The 17,260-nt window shown below is 34.4% G+C and overlaps 1 protein-coding gene across 1 annotated transcript in view; it reads left to right on the plus strand.

The window, feature by feature from the left end:
* LOC105536188 (centlein) overlaps window positions 1–17,260 on the plus strand; it is a gene marked incomplete at its 3' end in the record, with an annotated part of 236,950 nt that overhangs the window by 68,433 nt on the left and 151,257 nt on the right. The window contains exon 6 of the mRNA XM_011975470.1: window positions 7,154–7,348. Coding sequence (XP_011830860.1) covers window positions 7,154–7,348 — 195 coding nt within the window. The remainder of the gene's footprint in view (window positions 1–7,153; window positions 7,349–17,260) is intronic.

The following is a 17,260-nucleotide window of genomic DNA, read 5'->3' on the forward strand; positions in this document are numbered from 1 at the left end:
TTTTAAAAAATCATAACATATAACTATTTTAGACGGTCATATAATTTATTTTTCTAGTGTTGGTTATATATGTTATTTGTTTACTCTTGTAAATAAAGCTGCAATAAACATTTGTTTGTCAGTTCAGACTATTACTATTCATTAGAGTGTATTAACTACACATATGTACACACACACACATGCACACACGCACACACGCACTGACCTACCCACCCAGGGAAGACTTCGTTTTATGAAGCTATAACATCATATTAACCATGTGCAATTCACTTTTTTTGCTTGTTTGTTTTTTGACAGGGTCTCCCTCTGTCACCTAGGCTGGAGTACAGTGGCCCGATCTCGACTCACTGCAACCTCCGCCTCCCAGGTTCAAGCAATTCCCCCACCTCAGCCTCCCCAGTAGCTGGGACTACAGGCATGTGCCACCTCACTCAGCTAATTTTTGTACTTTTCGATAGAGACGGAGTTTCACAATGTTGACCAGGCTGGTCTCGAACTCCTTACCTTAGGTGATCCACCTGCTTCAGCCTCCCAAAGTGCTGGGATTATAGGTGTGAGCCACTGCGACTGGCCCAATTCACTTTTAATTAGTTCATACATAACATATCCTTTTAAAATTATCCTGTAATAAGTATGTATGGGGGTCATGGATTCTAAGGGGATCTGCCTACTACATGATCAGTAAATGTTAAGTTACTGAACTTTGAGACATTGCATGCTATGATGTCCCACTTTGGATAATGCAATTTAAAAATCATAATTGTGTTTTAAAACTTTATGGTGATGTTTCTATTTTAATTTAAATATTACTCTAGTCCATTTAATGTTTGACTTTGGGTGGATGAATGGTTCTGCAGTGGTGAAAAACGTGGAGAAACAAAATACGAGTGAGAAGTCCTTCCAGTTAGATCACACTTATAAAGACAGAATGTAAAATTGTACTATAAGCCAGGGAGAATCTGAGTTTCCATTTACACAAATTATTTTAGAAACATATTATGTAAATCGAGATAAAAATGTAAGTTGCTCCTAGTAACCATATAATAATAATGGTTAATATGTTTTAGCTTATTGTGTATCAGGCACTGGCAATAAGGCTTTTGCCTTATTGTTTTAAGCCTCACACCAACCTGATGTGGTATTGTTATTTTTATCCCTGTTTTATAGATCAGGTAACTGAAGCTTAGAGTGTTGTCCAAAGTCAAACAGCTACACGTGTAGAATTCAGATCTAGGTAATCTTGGATCCAGAATGCAATTCTTAAACTTCATTATAAAGCCCACAGTATATTTCGGTTGTAAATGGAAAGATGAGATCTTATCCTTAAAAGCCTCGGTAAACAGATTCTACAAAGTTGCATTATCCATTCTCATCCAAATTTTTTCAACACCTAATAATTTCTAATGTTGGAATATTTGTTCTGATACCTAAGTTAAATGTTATTCAAAAGATTTCATTGCATTCTTTTTGGTGACCAGAGTATAGCAGTTACCTTTCTCTTTGAAAAGGGCTTCCATCATTATTCTCTAGCCACTGTTCCTCCTGATTGTATACATTTGGTTTCTTTTATCTTGCTATTACATCACACTTTAACTTTTTGAGCTTCTGAAGATTTTTTACTAACGCTATTTATTCTCTTCAAAAATGTACTAGTTGTGTAGTGCAGGATTTTAAAATTTGGGAATGATCACATTGCCTTATTTGTCAGGTGTGCTATTGTTCAGACTTTAGTATTCATTTATATCAGATTATTCATTTTTATTCTGGAGCATTATATGTATTGTCTTTATTCCTTGTCTACACATATTTTTAGATTGTTTTCCAATTTGAATAATCATCCTTGCAATAATGAGATGAAATTATTTACTCAAAATTTCAAACATATTTTCACATAGATTCATTTTAATATTTTTGAATAATAATTGGGATTTAGCTCTAAAACTTAGATGAGCTGAATTAAAAATATTACACTAACAATTTGTCTTCAATTCATATTAAACTTCTTTAAGAATCAGATATTAGTTTACTGTTTCTAATGAAGTTTGTTTCCTCTGTTTTCTTTCTCTCAATTCTTCACCCCTTTTCCTTGCTCTTCCATTCCCCATTCTTTCTCTCATTTATTAAGTAGATTTGTATCATAATACCTGTTTAATTATTTGAAAAGATAAAAACAATTGTCCCAAGTGGTAGGATGTGGGAATTGAGGAGGGGGAGACAAAGGTGAAGAAAGAAAATTGAAAAAGGTTTTGAGCACAGAGGTGAATAATATTGTCCCAGAGCTCTCCGTAACGAATCATCAGTGTCATACACAAGTCTACCAAACATATAGTGTGGAAGAGTTTTCCAGGAGAAAACACCTACCAAGATAAATAAAAGTAATCTAATGTGTTCTCTTCCTCTGAGCATGTAGCCATTCATATAATTTTTAATATTTTTGTATGTCTGCACATCATTTATATATGTGTATGATTTAAATATTGATAGGGAATTATATCAGCATTTATGATTTCTAGACCATCAAACATGGTTGGGGTACTAACATGTATTTTATAACTTTTTGTTCTATTTAGTGACAATATTACTCAAACTATTAACAAAGAAGGAAAATAAGGAGTTAGCATATGAAATTACATGTTAAATTAGTGTTCTCATTTTTGGCTATAAATAGTACAGTTTTCACTTGAAGAATTTATTGTTTCACTCAGTGTTGCAAATACAGTTGGTACTCTGTATCCACAGGGCATATCCCCATTCACAGATTCAACCAACCATGAATCGAAAATATTTGGGAAAAAAATAAAAAATAGCAGTACAACAATAAAAATTAATACAAAAAGAGTATAGTAACTGTTTACATAGTGTTTACATTGTAACCACTGGGAAAATTCCATCTTATAAGTAATCCAGAGATGGTTTAAAGTATACAGGAGGATGTACATAGGTTATAAGCAAATACCGTGCCATTTTATATAAGGCACTTGTGCATTTGCAGATTTTTGTTATCCACTTGAGTCCTGGAAACAATCTTGTGGATACTGAGGGAATGCTGTAGTATATTTACTAGATTTGGACGGTTTCAATTCTTAAATTAGTATCATTGGGTAACAGAACATGTACATTTTCAAAATTGTTAAGATACATAAGATATCATTTACTTCTTTAACACTAATAAAATATTTGAAAAGGGGCTCTTCAGTCTAGGCCCCTGAAAATTAAAGGAGTTGGAGTATAAGGTCTTATTTCTAACTTGCTTTCTGTCCCCTGGAGAGCCTTTTAACCTTTTTCACTTTAATTTCTTCAATAGAAAATAGCATGAAGAATAGTAAGGATAATATATGGCTTATGAATTATAATGATTGATACTTCTAAAGCATATAATGTAATACATGATTACATTTTTATAGGCCAGAATCTTACAAAAAAATTCTGATACATTTGAACTTTTTGGATTATTAGAGGAAATAAATTATAGAGAAAAGAGCCTCTCTGAAAACTGTTGTAGGAATCTTCTTGCTAATAGGGAAGAATATAAGTCAGTATGCCTAAAGCAATGCAGATGAATGAATTTATCATATTGCCTAATTTACTCACTTGAGCACTGTTTTGTTTTTTTTGTGTTTTTTTTGTTTTTGTTTTTGTTTTTTTTTTACTCTACTCTTACTAATGGAATGAGAATAAGATGGAATCTACCCAGGGCACTGGAACATCCTAAGCTTTTGCCTTCTTGCAGGATCTCCTAGAGAAATAAACGTTTTATTACCCTGAGGTCTTGTCACCAAAAAACACTTTAGAAATAAAGCTAGATTTAACCTTGTTGAAGGCTGTTTTAACGAAGTTTACTGCTGGACTGAGGCCTAGAGTTAAAAATGGCTGGAGGACTATCTTTGCTTCTTGTACTCTAAGTTCACAACTGAGTGATCTCATTACTATTAAATATGTGAAATCCAGTCAGCCAATAAAGAAAACAGGCAAGTAGGAGATGTATGTTTGGAGTAAGCTAAGGAATAAGATAAGAGTTTGTTCCAAAACCTAGAGCAAAGCTGATCTAATTTTTTCTGGGCTTTCTCAGTTCTTTTTCACCTGCTGCTTGGAAGGATGGATATTCAGTGCAAGACAGAGTTTGTACCAGTGTAGTCTTACCCACCTAGTCATATCACATCAAGTCAGGGCAACTTCTGAATAGGAATGCACCTGCTTAAACTGCATGTCAGAGAGAGCAAAGTAGAGAACACAAGAAGAGTGCTATTAGTCGTCTATTTTATTTTTTTTTTGAGTTTGAGTCTCTCCCTGTCACCCAGGCTGGAATGCAATGGCACGATCTCAGCTCACTGCAACCTCTGCCTCCTGGGTTCAAGCAATTCTCCTGCCTCAGCCTCCTGAGTAGCTGGGATTACAGGCATGCACCACCATGCCCGGCTAATTTTGTGTTTTTAGTAGAGACGGGGTTTCTCCATGTTGGTTAGGCTGGTCTTGAACTCCTGACATCAGGTGATCTGCCGGCCTCGGTCTCCCAAAGTGCTGGGATTACAGGCATGAGCCAACGTGCTTGGCCAGTCCTCTATTTTATGAAGCAAGGCAGTAGTTAGACGAGAGGAGATAAATTAAGATAGAGCCTTCTTCCGTGAATGAATCAGCCTAGAGCCTTATATTTGTGGAGGAAGGTACCAAGATGTGGCACCCAAGAGTAAGGTATACCACATCCTTGGCACTAGAGGCCAGTAAATTGGTCCTCAATCCTGACCATACCCTAGCATCATGCCTGTACCTTGGTCATTAGGACGGAAGGTATGTAGTTTTCTTTGTCAGCACTTATCAGTGTCCATGAGATTCTCAAATTTTTGAAATATGTGAATTCTTTAATAATATTTTCTATTATTTACCTCAGAGGGATTAATTTGTACTGATGGGGTAAATATTGGTTAGTGTAAACAAAGCACCTGAGATTACGAAGTGGTTAAATTTTCATTGAAAAAGTGACTGTGCAGTGAAGAGAAGACCCTCACTCATCATAGCTTCATCTCTCCCTAGCCAGGTTAGCTTTTGTGTCCAGGGTTTGCTTTTTTCTTTTCTACACTGAACCTAGTCATGAGAGCAGCAGCACAGTACAAGTAGGCACTCTGAACTCTTCATTGTCCCTGAAAGCTGGCAGGTTCCTACTCTTTCTTCCCTCCTAGAATATCTGATGGTATTAGCTGTGGAAAGGACATTGGACATGCTCCTTGGTATAAAGGTAATGGGAAGGGAATATATCAATTGATGTTCTAAATTTTTTTATAAATCATATAGGCAACACTTTTTTAAAAAAAAATTGCCTAGACTTTGGCTATAAATTGAAGTGGATTATTTTAAATATCTCCACAATAATATAGATAGATAATTTTATTTTTTTAAAGACAGTGTCTCCCCACGTCACCCAGACTGGAGTGCAGTGGCACAATCTTGGCTCACTGAAGCCTCGACCTCCTGGGCTCAAGTGATCCTCCCACCTTAGCCTTCCAAGTAGCTGGGAATACAGGTGCATGCTACCACGCCCGGGTAATTTTTTGTATTTTTGGTAGAGACGAGGATTCGTCATATTGCCCAGGCTGGTCTCGAACTCCTGAGCTCAGGTGACCCGCCTGCCTTGACCTCCCAAAGTGCTGGGATTACAGGCATGAGCCACCATGCCCAGCCAGAGATACATTTTTTTTAAAAATAAAAGATAAAACATATATTGAGCTAATTATATGCCAGTGGAGTGGAACTTTGGAGGGTCTTATTTTTGTGACAAATTATGTTTCAGGAGATGTATTAATGAAAGGTTTTTACAAGCCTTTTTAAATTTTAAATTTAAAAAACAGAGGTATAACATGCATACAAAAATTTACACAAATCCTAGGTTTCTAGATGAACTAAAGCTTTACAATCTTTTATGTATGTAAGTTTCTTCCCATGAGGCAAGGCAAACTGATGGAAGATGTTCTGTATCTTTAATTAAATGAGCAAAGCTAAAAATTTACCATAGCATCTACATAATTTTGAGATTTTACACTTGGGGGTTTTGTTCTTATTGTAAGATTTTACTGTTAGCCTTTAAAACCACACACACACACTCACACACACTACACACTCACACATTTTCGCACTTAGGTCACTTTTCTAGTATCAGCCACAGATATACATACAGATTCTGTATGTAAATCAACTGCCACAGATTGAATTATATCTCATTAAATCACAATTACACATTAGGATTTTCATTACCAAGCAAGTTCACAAGTACTGGAGGCGTACCATTGTTAACCCTATATTACTCTCTGTATGATAGCACTTATATGTCATGGTATCTCATAGTTTTAATAAGCTTTTAAATTTATTGAATGCTTATTGCCTTGACTTAAAAAGGTTTTAAAGTTTTCAATAAGTCTTCAAAACATTGCTTCTATTTTTCCACACTGTTTAAGGTTTTCAGTAACTCCTTCAGAACAAGTCCATCCTCTTAATCCGGCATTGAAGAGTCTTTACATTCTATCTACAGCCTTATTGCTTGACTTTGTCTCTTACTATTCCTCTGCTCCTCCTAGCAGTAGATACTAAATTATACTTAATAAGAATGTAGAATTCAACATTAATTAACTCTTAATGAAATACTACTGATTTTGTTTTCTTTCAAATGTATATATTAAGTCCAGTTAAACTGATATACCTTATGCTCCTTTCTGTCCTTTCCTATCACTGTACATAACTTTTTTCACATTTCTTCTATCTTTAGAATGACTTTTTGTTTTTGGTCAATTCCAATTATATTGTCATGGTTCAGTTCAGGTCATAATTCCCTCCATGATTAATATAGCTAGCTTAAAGTATTTTCTTCCTCAGAAATTTGGCCTTCTTTTCCTATATTACACTGGCCAATAATACATATCGCCTTTTTTAAAACATATTTTCTAGTTATTATTATCAAATTTTAAATGTTAAATTAAATATTAAAAATATTATTATAGAATTTAGTTTTTTTGTGTTTATATCTTCTTTCTCTCTCCGACTATTAAAATAACCTGAGGACAAGAACTATGTTTATGCAATTCGTATATATACACGCGCGCACACACACACACACAGACACATAGCTTTTTTGATTATTAATATAATTTGGATATATTTTTTGAAACAGCTTTACAATGAGTTACATATTTGTTTTGAAACCACAAAATCAAATGAAGCTATGCTCCGGCAAAGTGTTGTTAATCTTCAGGATCAGCTATTACAGAAAGAGCAAGAAAATGCTAAGTTAAAAGAAAAACTTCAGGAATCACAGGGAGCACCTCATCCTTTATCTCAAGAAAGTGATCCAGACTACTCAACACAGGTGAGTGACATTTTCTAAAACTGTTATTCAGTGTAATATCAAATTAAATCTCCTACAATTGACTAAAACATGAAAATTTAAATATATTTGCATTTATTGAAGTGTAAGAAGTGTGCAGATAGTTTTGCATTATACTGTTTTTATACTGTTTGTAAGCATGAATATTACAATACAGATTCATATAGAAATGCATGTAGAAGTATGGGGTCTAGCAAATATAGTTATCGTAATGAAACATTTGGCTGATATACATTATTGAAGAGCAAATTAATAAGTCATGCCCATTTTGAGACTTTTTAACTGAATGAGCTAATGGAATAGAAAGAGTATCTAACAGTAAGTTTCATAAAGTACTTGCCATAATGCCTGGTATGCGGTACTTAATATCCAGTAGTCCTAATTCTGCCACTACCTTGATACATGATTTTGGACAGGCCATATAACCTTTCTTACTATTTCCTTTGGTAAATGAAGGTAGTATAAATGTATAGATAAATATGTAGGATCCGGTTTCAAATAAGCCTGAGATTAATTATAGCTCTGTGAGCTTTGTGAACTTAAACACATTTCTTAGCCCTTTTATTCAAAACTTTCTCATAAAGAAAATGTTGACATTAATAGTATCTATGTCATAGAGTTTTATGAAGTTTAATGACATAGTGCCAGTAAAGTGCAGGGCTTAGCATATAGAAAATGTTAAATGGCACCTTTTTAGATAATCTTCAGGGCAACTTTCAACTCTACACATTTTTAAAAAAATCTCTGTCAATTTATTTAAGTGTTTTTAAGGCACTCATAATTTTTCTTTAAATTTTATAATGTATTAATTAAATTCAGAAATGGATTGTAATTTTTGAACATACCACATTTGTCTTGCTAATTACTCAACCTTACGACAACAGTTTTTAAGATTGTACCGTATTGTATGCATTTTTTGGACTTCAGGTACACAATATTGGATCAATGATAAAATTTGTGTTATGACATACTATTGTATGCATATGACAATTTAATTTAATGGCTTTGTTTAGTTCTTTATTATAATAAACACCCTTGGTTCAACCAACTTATCCAAAGACTAGATCATTACAAATGGCTTACATCTACTTGTATGTGCTTTGATTCTCTTATAAGAGGTAATCACCGAACTTCTTATCATTTTGATTTTTTTAAAACAGTTTTATCATATACAAATTTATGAGGAAACAGGTTATTGTTTAGTCATTCATAAAAATGATATAATGTGTCGTTTATGGGGTTAGGCAATTTTGACTCATCATTATGTTACTAAGATTTATTCATGTTTTTTGATATAGCTCTTTGTTTTCCCTGTTTAAAAATATTCTGTTATATGTGAGTATATCATAACTATTTTTACATGTATCTCTAGATGAGAACTTTTGTTATTTCCATTTTTGTTGTTATGGATAATATTAGTGTTGACATTTTCACACGTGTTTCTTGACGTACACATTCATGCATCTTTGTGAGTTATATATCTAGGAGTAGAAATCCTGGATTATAAAGTATGAAAATGTTACTTTTAGACAATACTGATCACCTGTTTTTCAAAGTGGTTTTATCGGTTTTACTACTACCAACAATATAAAAGAGATCTGGTTGTTTCCTGTCGTACTCAACACTTGGTGTTATCAGACTTCTTAATTCATTGCCAACTGAATAGGTATAAAATAATATTTTATTTTGGTTTTTACGTGCATATCACTGACTAGCCAATGTGTGTCTTCTTTGCGAAATATCTGTTTATGTCTTTTGTTCAATCTTCTACTGGATTTTTTCTTATTGATTTTCAAAAGCTCTTTATATGTTATTAATATTAATCCCTAGTAAATTAATATATGGCAGATATCTCACTGTGTACTTGTCTTTTCTTTTGATTTTCTTCAAGGTGTCGTTTGATGAACAGAAATTAAATTACTTCTTTTTTTTTTTTTGAGACAGAGTTTTGCTCTTGTTGCCCAGGCTGGAGTAAATGGTGCGATCTTGGCTCATTGGAACCTCCACCTCCTGGGTTCAAGCAATTCTCTTGCCTCAGCCTCCCAAGTAGCTGGGCTTATAGGCGTCTGCCACCATACCTGGCTAATTTTTTGAATTTTTAGTATAGACCTGGTTTCACCATGTCGGTCAGACTGATCTTGAACTCGTGACTTCAGGTAATCCACTCGCTGTGGCCTTCCAAAGTGCTGGGATTACAGGCGTGAGCCACCGTGCCCAGCCACTTTTTAATTTTAATTTAGGCAAATTAATCATTTATAGTTATTGGTTTGGTATTTCATTTAAGAAATCTGTCTGTTCCCCCAAAGACAGAAAGATTCCCAATCAAAATCCCAGGTGGGTTTTTCTGTTTTTTTTGTTGTTGTTTGTTTGTTTGTTTGTTTTTTAAAAGATAAAAGATCCCAATCAAACTCCCAGGAGGCTTTTTCTGTTATTTTAAGAAATTGACGGCCGGCCTCGGTGTCTCACACCTGTAATCCCAGCACTTTGAGAGGCCAAGGCCGGTGAGTTATGATGTCAAGAGATCGAGACCATCCTGACCAACATGGTGAAAGCCCTTTCTCTACTAAAAATACAAAAATTAGCTGGGCATGGTGGCGTGTGCCTGTAGTCCCAGCTACTTGGGAGGCTGAGGCAGGAGAATTGCTCCAACCCGGGAGGCAAAGGTTACAGTGAGCCAAGATCACACCACTGCACTCCAGCCTGGCAACAGAGCGAGACTCTGTATCAAAAAGAAAAAAGAAAAAAAAGAAATTGACAAATCAATTCTAAAGTTTGTAGGGAAATGCAAAGAACCTAGAAGAGCAAAATCAAGTTTCATAAAGAACAAGTTGGAGGATTTACAATCCCTGATTTGAGACTTATTTATTGAGCTAAAATATCAAGACGGTATGGTATTAGTATAATAATTGACAAAATAATCAATGGAACAGAGTCCAGATACATGCCTATTCATATATATAGCTTTATAGTAACTTTTGAAATGAGGGTAATGTAAATTACTTTATTCTTTTTCAAGAATATTCTGTATGTTCTTGCTCGTTTGCTTTTTTGTAGTAATTTTACTATAAGCTCCTCAATTTCTTCAAATAAGCATTCGTTTAGAAATGTTTCTGATTTCCTTTTGGATTTTCTGTTTGGAGAGTGTAAGTGTCTTGTTTACTTTTGAAATATTTGTGTGTGTGTATATGTGTATGTTTACTGTTTTATTGTTACTTCTAATCTACTTCCATTGTGGTCACAGGTAGTACTTGATAAGACTACTGTATATATATATAATTAATTTATTTATTTGTGGCAGAGTCTCGATCTGTCGATCTGTCGCCTGGGCTGGAGTGCAGTGGCATGATCGCGGCTCACTGCAAGCTCCGCCTCCTGGGGTCACGCCATTCTCCTGCCTCAGCCTCCTGAGTAGCGGGGATTACCAGTGCCCGCCGCCACACCCAGCTAATTTTTTTTTTTTTTTTTTTTTAAATTTTTAGTAGAGATGGGATTTCACCGTGTTAGCCAGGATGGTCTGGGTCTCCTGGCCTCGTGATCCGCCCGCCTCGGCCTCCCAAAGTGCTGGGATTACAGGCGTGAGCCACTGCGCCCGGCCTATATTTTTATATTTATTGAGACTTAAGGCCAAGCATATTGTTTTGGTGAAAGTACTATGTGTACCTGAGAATAATTTGTATTTTGCAACTACTGGGCAGAGTGCTCCTTAAATATCACTATTAATTATGTCTTTGCATTTGATAGTATTCAGATCTTTTATCTCTTTAATGATTTTTGTATTTAGTTTTTCTATCAATTGCTTTAGAAAGGAGTGCTAAAATCTCCCATATAATTGTAGATTTTTGTTTCTCCTTTGAGTTTTCTCAATTTTTGTTTCATGCGTTTTAAAGCTATTTTATTAGTTCTATGCATATTTATGATATGTCTTTCTGATAAATTGAACGCTTTCTCATTATAAAATGCCATTTTTAACTATAGTATTTTGTTGGCTTGAAATGTACCTTTATGATGTCAGTATAGCCAATTCTTCTCTTTAATGGTTATATTTTACAAAGTGTAACTTTCTCATTCTTCTAATTTCAGCACATAGGTTACTGTATATTTAAAGTGTATATATTTGGATCCCGTTGTTTATAATCCATTCTGACAATTTCTTCCTTTTCATTGCAATGTTAATCCTTTGAATTGTAACATAATTATAATATGATTGGGTTTAGGTGTACCATATTATCATTTGTTTTCTGTTTATCCTGTTTTTCGTTCCTCTGCCTCTCTTTTTCTTCCTTCCTTTTGGATTAATTAACTGGCTTTTTTTTTTTTAAATCTAGAAGTTTTACTCTTCTATCCTCTAGACCCACAGTTTCTGATGGTAATTCAGTGGAATTCATTTCATTATTCACTTAAAGGTAATGTGTCAGTTTTCTTTGACTTTTTTTCCCCCCCTCAAGATTTTACTTTTGACTATAAGCATTTAAACCATGATATTCCCAACCTTGATTTTCATTATAGTCATCCATCTTACGGTTTGTTGAGCTTCTTGATTTTCATAATTTTAAAACCAAATTGGAGAAAATTTTTGATATTATTTTCACAAATATTTTTGTTTCCTGTTCTTTCTTTTCTCTTTTTGAGATTACCATTTCACTTATGTTGGACTTTTCAATGTTGGTCCACAGATTAGTAAAGCTCTGTTGATTTTTATTGTTTTTGATACAGAGTCTCGCTGTATTGCTCAGGCTGGAGTGCAGTGGCGTGGTCTTGGCTCGCTGCAATCTCTGCCTCCTGGGTCCAGGTGATTCCCCTGCCTCAGCCTTCCAAGTGGCATTCACCACACATCCAGCTAACTTTTTTATATTTGGTAGAGACGGGGTTTTGCCATGTTGGCCAGGCTGGTCTCAGACTCCTGACCTTAGGTGATCCGCCTGCCTCGGCCTTCCGAAGTGCTAGGATTACAGGCATGAGCTGCCGCACCCAGCTGGCTCTGTTAATTTTTTAAAAACTGTTTTATATCTATATTATTCAGATTAGATGGTTTCTATTACTTTATATTCAGTTTAACTGAAATTTCTGTTATGTCCAACTTGCTCTTAAGTCGTTTATGTGCATTATTCTGCAAATATAAGTCCTTGCTATAATAGTTAAAATAGCTCCTTTAAAAACTGTATTTTCCTTATCTGTTGGGTCTTCTTTGGTTTGATCACTATTGTTTTCCCTTTTCTTTTGAATATGGGTCATATTTTGTTTCCTCTAACTTGGAATTATATGGTGTATATTGTAAAATGTATGTTATAGAGACTCTGGTTTCTGTTGTATTACTCATGGAAGTGTTGAAATAAATATATGAATCAGAATTTTAATTAGATCAGATTTAAATTCCAAGCCCTGCTTCCCATCAGGTGGGTTGCAATGAATTGCTTTTTAGTTCTCTTAACCTTATTCAGATTGCTTAGAGGTCTGCTCAATGCATGAACAGTTCAGTTATGAGTTCATAGTTTTGACTCTCTCTTTTCTGGAATTTTTCCCCTCAATTTCTGGCTGCAGTGGTATGACTGAACTTTGTCCTCTAGTTCTTCAAGCCATTAATTAGTTCTTGCAAGTTTCTGTTGGAATTTTAGTCTCCTAATATTATTTCTGTTGTGAGCCTTGCTAAGGTGAAAATCATCAAAATGGGTAACTTAGCCAATGCTGTTCCATTTCCCAGCTATCAGTTCTTACCTAGATTCTGCCTACATTTGATCATTCTCTGTTGCCTTCAGGTAGTTGTTTTATAATTTGCTTGGAGTTTAAATGGTCATATGTGGTAGATTTATTCTGATAGGATCTACTCTGTCATTATTGTAAATGGAACTTCCCAATCTTTGACTTTTTAAAGCCCATTTTAACTGATTTTTAAAATCATTTTCTATACAATGCAGGGAACTTAATACACTGTAACTTGTTTATCTTATCACCAATTACTGTTATTGTCTTACATTTTAATTGTACATATATTTTACTCTATAAAATATTATTGTTGTAAAAAATCAATATCATTTAGAATTTTTACACTTTTTAATCCCTTTATTCTTTTCTGTAATTCTGTATTTCCCACTAGGATCTTTTGTCTTTTGCCTTAAGCACTCCTTTTAGTATTTATTTTAGTAGACTTCATCTCACAGTGAATTCTCTCATTTTGTATTTTTTGGATAATGTCTTTCTTTTGCCTTTATTTCTGAAGAGTATTTTTTAGATGGATAGAACTGTTGATTTGCACCATCTTTTCTTTCTTTATTTTAAAAATGATATATGTTGTTTTCTGTATTTTGTATTGAGAAGGCATGTCTTTTATTGTTGCAACTTTAACGGTAGTGTGTGCTTTTTGTGTTTACTTTTTATAGTTTCTCTTTATTTTTGGTTTCCAGCAGTTTTTATATGATGTAAATGTGGTAGTGTTTCTCCTTTTCTTCATTTTTCAGTTTTTAAAGCTTTTGTCAGCCTTGGCCTGTGGTTTTGGTTTTCTTCATTGTTAGAAAATTTGTGGTAAAAATGTCTTCACATATGACTTCTACACATTCTTTCTCTCTTGTCGTTGTGAGATTCCAATTACACACATATTAGACCTTTTCACTGTATTCCATATATATTTTGAGCTCTTTTTTGTATCTTCAAATATTTTTCCCTCTTTGCTTGAACCTTGATGTTTCCTTAAGTTCACACATTCTCTTTTCTGTTATGGTTGCTCTGATGTTTTACCCATCTATATTGAGTTCTTGAATAGAATATGTATCCTACTTTTGTGGGTAAAATATTCTATAAATGTCATTTAGGTCAAGTTTCTTGATATCGTTGTTTAGGTTTTTAACTGTATAGATTTTTTATACTTGTTCTATCAATTACTAAGAGATACGTTGAATTTTTCCAACCATACTTGTAGGTTTGTCTATTTCTCCTTTCTGTTCTATTCTGTTTTTTCAGGTCTGATTGGCTTGTAATGTTCTTCCAGTCTTCTGTTTCCATGATCTTCTGTCTAGTTTTTTTCCCCATTATTATTAATTGTCTTCTTTTCTCTTTAATTCTATCAGGTTTTGCTTCATGTATTTTGGGGTTCTTTTGTTCAGTGCATGTATTTTTATAATTGTTATCTCTTCTTGATGAATTGATTATTTTATCATTATAAAATGTCCTTTATCTTTAGTGGCAATTTTTGTCTTAAAGTCTATCTTGTCTGATATTAATATAGCCACCATGGCTTCCTTTTGGTAACTGTGTGCATGTTATATCATTTTCCATGCTTTTATATTCAACATATGTGCCTCTTAATCTAAAGCGTTTCTCTTGTAGACACCATATAGTTGAATTATGATTTTAAAATTTATTCTGTCCTAATCTCCACCTTTAATTTGAGGTCTTAATGTATGCTCCTTAACTTAAGATGGGGCTGTGTCCTGATAAACCTATTGTAAGTTAAAAATATTGCAAGTAGAAAGTGCATTTTTAACATAATATTTTCAGCTTATAATGGGTTTATCTGGTTGTAGCCATATCATAAGTCAAGGAGTGTACTGAATGCGTATTGCTTTCACACCACTGTAAAGTTGAAAAATCGTAAGTTAAACCATTTTAAGTCAAGGACTGTCTGTATTGGTAAGGTAAGATTTAAATCTGCCATTTTGCTATTTTTTATATGTGTTATGTCTGTTTTGTTCCTCTTTTCCTCCATTAGTGCCTTTTTAGTAATATTTTCTAGTGTGATATTTTAATCCCTTTGTTTTTCTTTTACTATGTATTTTTCAGTTATTTCCTTAGTGGTTACCCTGGGGGAATTATAACTAACAATTTACAGCAATCTCATAGAAATTCATATGAACTTAATGTCAATATATAACATTGCTTCTATGTACGTTTGTTTCTCCCCCTGCCCTTTATGCTGTTATTGTCAAAAATTACATCTTTATACATTGTGTGCCCATCAGTACAGATTTATAATGTTTTTTATGCAGTTGTCTTAAACCAGACAGAAGAAAAAAGTGTGTTTTTTTTCTTAATGTTGAGAAGATATCATGTCATTATCACTGGGCTTGCATAATTTTTTGGTGAGAAATCTGATGTAATTTTATTATTGTTCCTTTGTATATGTCATACATATGTGGCATTTGAAAATCACATGAATGAATGATGGATAGATACTGTTGAGCATGTTTCTCTGAATGAGAATGTTTGTGTAGCTAATGAGGTGACCTTAAAATAAGTACATGTTATGGACTGTTTAAATGATGGCTGTCATGTTATATGGAAGATAGATATAGATAGGTAGATAGATAAATAGATAGAAAATTTGAAAGTATATTTTTCTGTAAAATTTATAGTAAAATGCAGGAATCATACTGTTAACTACAACTCTCCATTAATTAATATATCTAAATATATATTCCACAAATATTTATTGATATTCTACTATGTGTTAGATGCTATTCTTGGTGATGAAGAGCTGTTAGGGAACAAAACAAGGCCTTTGTGCTCATGGAGCATACATTCAGGTGAGAGGGTCACCATCTGATAAGCACATGACACACGGTAATAAGTGCTATGGAGAATAATACAGCATGAGGTGGAGCATGATGGAGAGTGATAGGGCTTTTTTGTGTATGGTGGCAGAAGAAATCATTCTGAATAGGTGACATTTGAAAAGAAATACAGAGGAAGTGAGTCATTTAGATATCTGATGAAGAGCATTTGAAGCAGAGAGAACAAATGTAAAGCTCATGAGATAAGAGCTTGCCTAACAAGGTGGCAAGTGTGGCTGGATTAAGAACTATGGGGAGAGGAATGAAAGATGACCTCAGAGAGATAAATGTGGGGCAGGTCTCCTTGGGCCTTGTTAAATTACTATAAGTGTATAGATTTTACTCTGAGTGAAATGGAAAGTCATTGGTGTGTTTCTTTTTAGAAGAGCAACACTCAACCTATTGGGGTATCTTATTCAGAAGAGTGGTGAGCTCTAACTGAATTTTTTTTTTTTGAGAAGGAGTCTTGGTCTGTCCCCCAGGCTGGAGTCCAGTGGCATGATCTCAGCTTATTGCAAGCTCTGCCTCCCAAGTTCATGCCATTCTCCTGCCTCAGCCTCCCGAGTAGCTGGGACTACGGGCACCCGCCACAACACCCGGCTAATTTTTTTTGTATTTTTAGTAGAGACAGGGTTTCACCATGTTAGCCGGGATGGTCTCGATCTCCTGACCTCGTGATCTGCCCGCCTAGGCCTCCCAAAGTGCTGAGATTACAGGCGTGAGCCACCGCACTAGGCCCTAACTGAGTATTTTTAAAAGATCACTCTGGATGCATTGCTGAAAACAGAATATAGAAAGGCAGGGAAGAGAGGAGGGAGACAAATTTAAGAGGCAATTGTAATAGTCCAGGCAGAACTCAGTGGGTACTTAGACTATGTTATAAAAAGTAGTTAGAGCCTGTAAATAATTCAAAGGTAGAATGCATAAACTTTGATACTGACTTACATGTGAAATATGAGAAGAAAGGAGGAACTAAAAATGAATTCATGCTTTTCAAATCTAACCACCTGGACAAATGGATTTGCTATTTTTTGAGGCAAGAAAGATTATTCTCACAGCTCTCCTAGCAGTAGGAGGGCACTGAAGTTAGATAGAGGAGAAATGTGGAAGCCCAGAATTAGGGAAGTAGTAATGAAGAGAAATGTGTGACTCAATGGTTCTACCAATTAGTAACATATACTTTATCATGTCAATACTCTCTTTTTAGGATTCAGTCCAACTAGACTCACCTCTTCATCCATCCTTTATTCCATCTGTCCATCCAGCCATCCAGCCAGCCAGCCAGCCAGCCAGCTAGCATTGATTTTTTCAGTTATATAGGCAATATTTATTAAAATCCCATTGTATTTTTACA

This window comes from Mandrillus leucophaeus, unplaced genomic scaffold (assembly GCF_000951045.1).
Source record: "Mandrillus leucophaeus isolate KB7577 unplaced genomic scaffold, Mleu.le_1.0 Scaffold1560, whole genome shotgun sequence".
NCBI lineage: Eukaryota > Metazoa > Chordata > Mammalia > Primates > Cercopithecidae > Mandrillus > Mandrillus leucophaeus.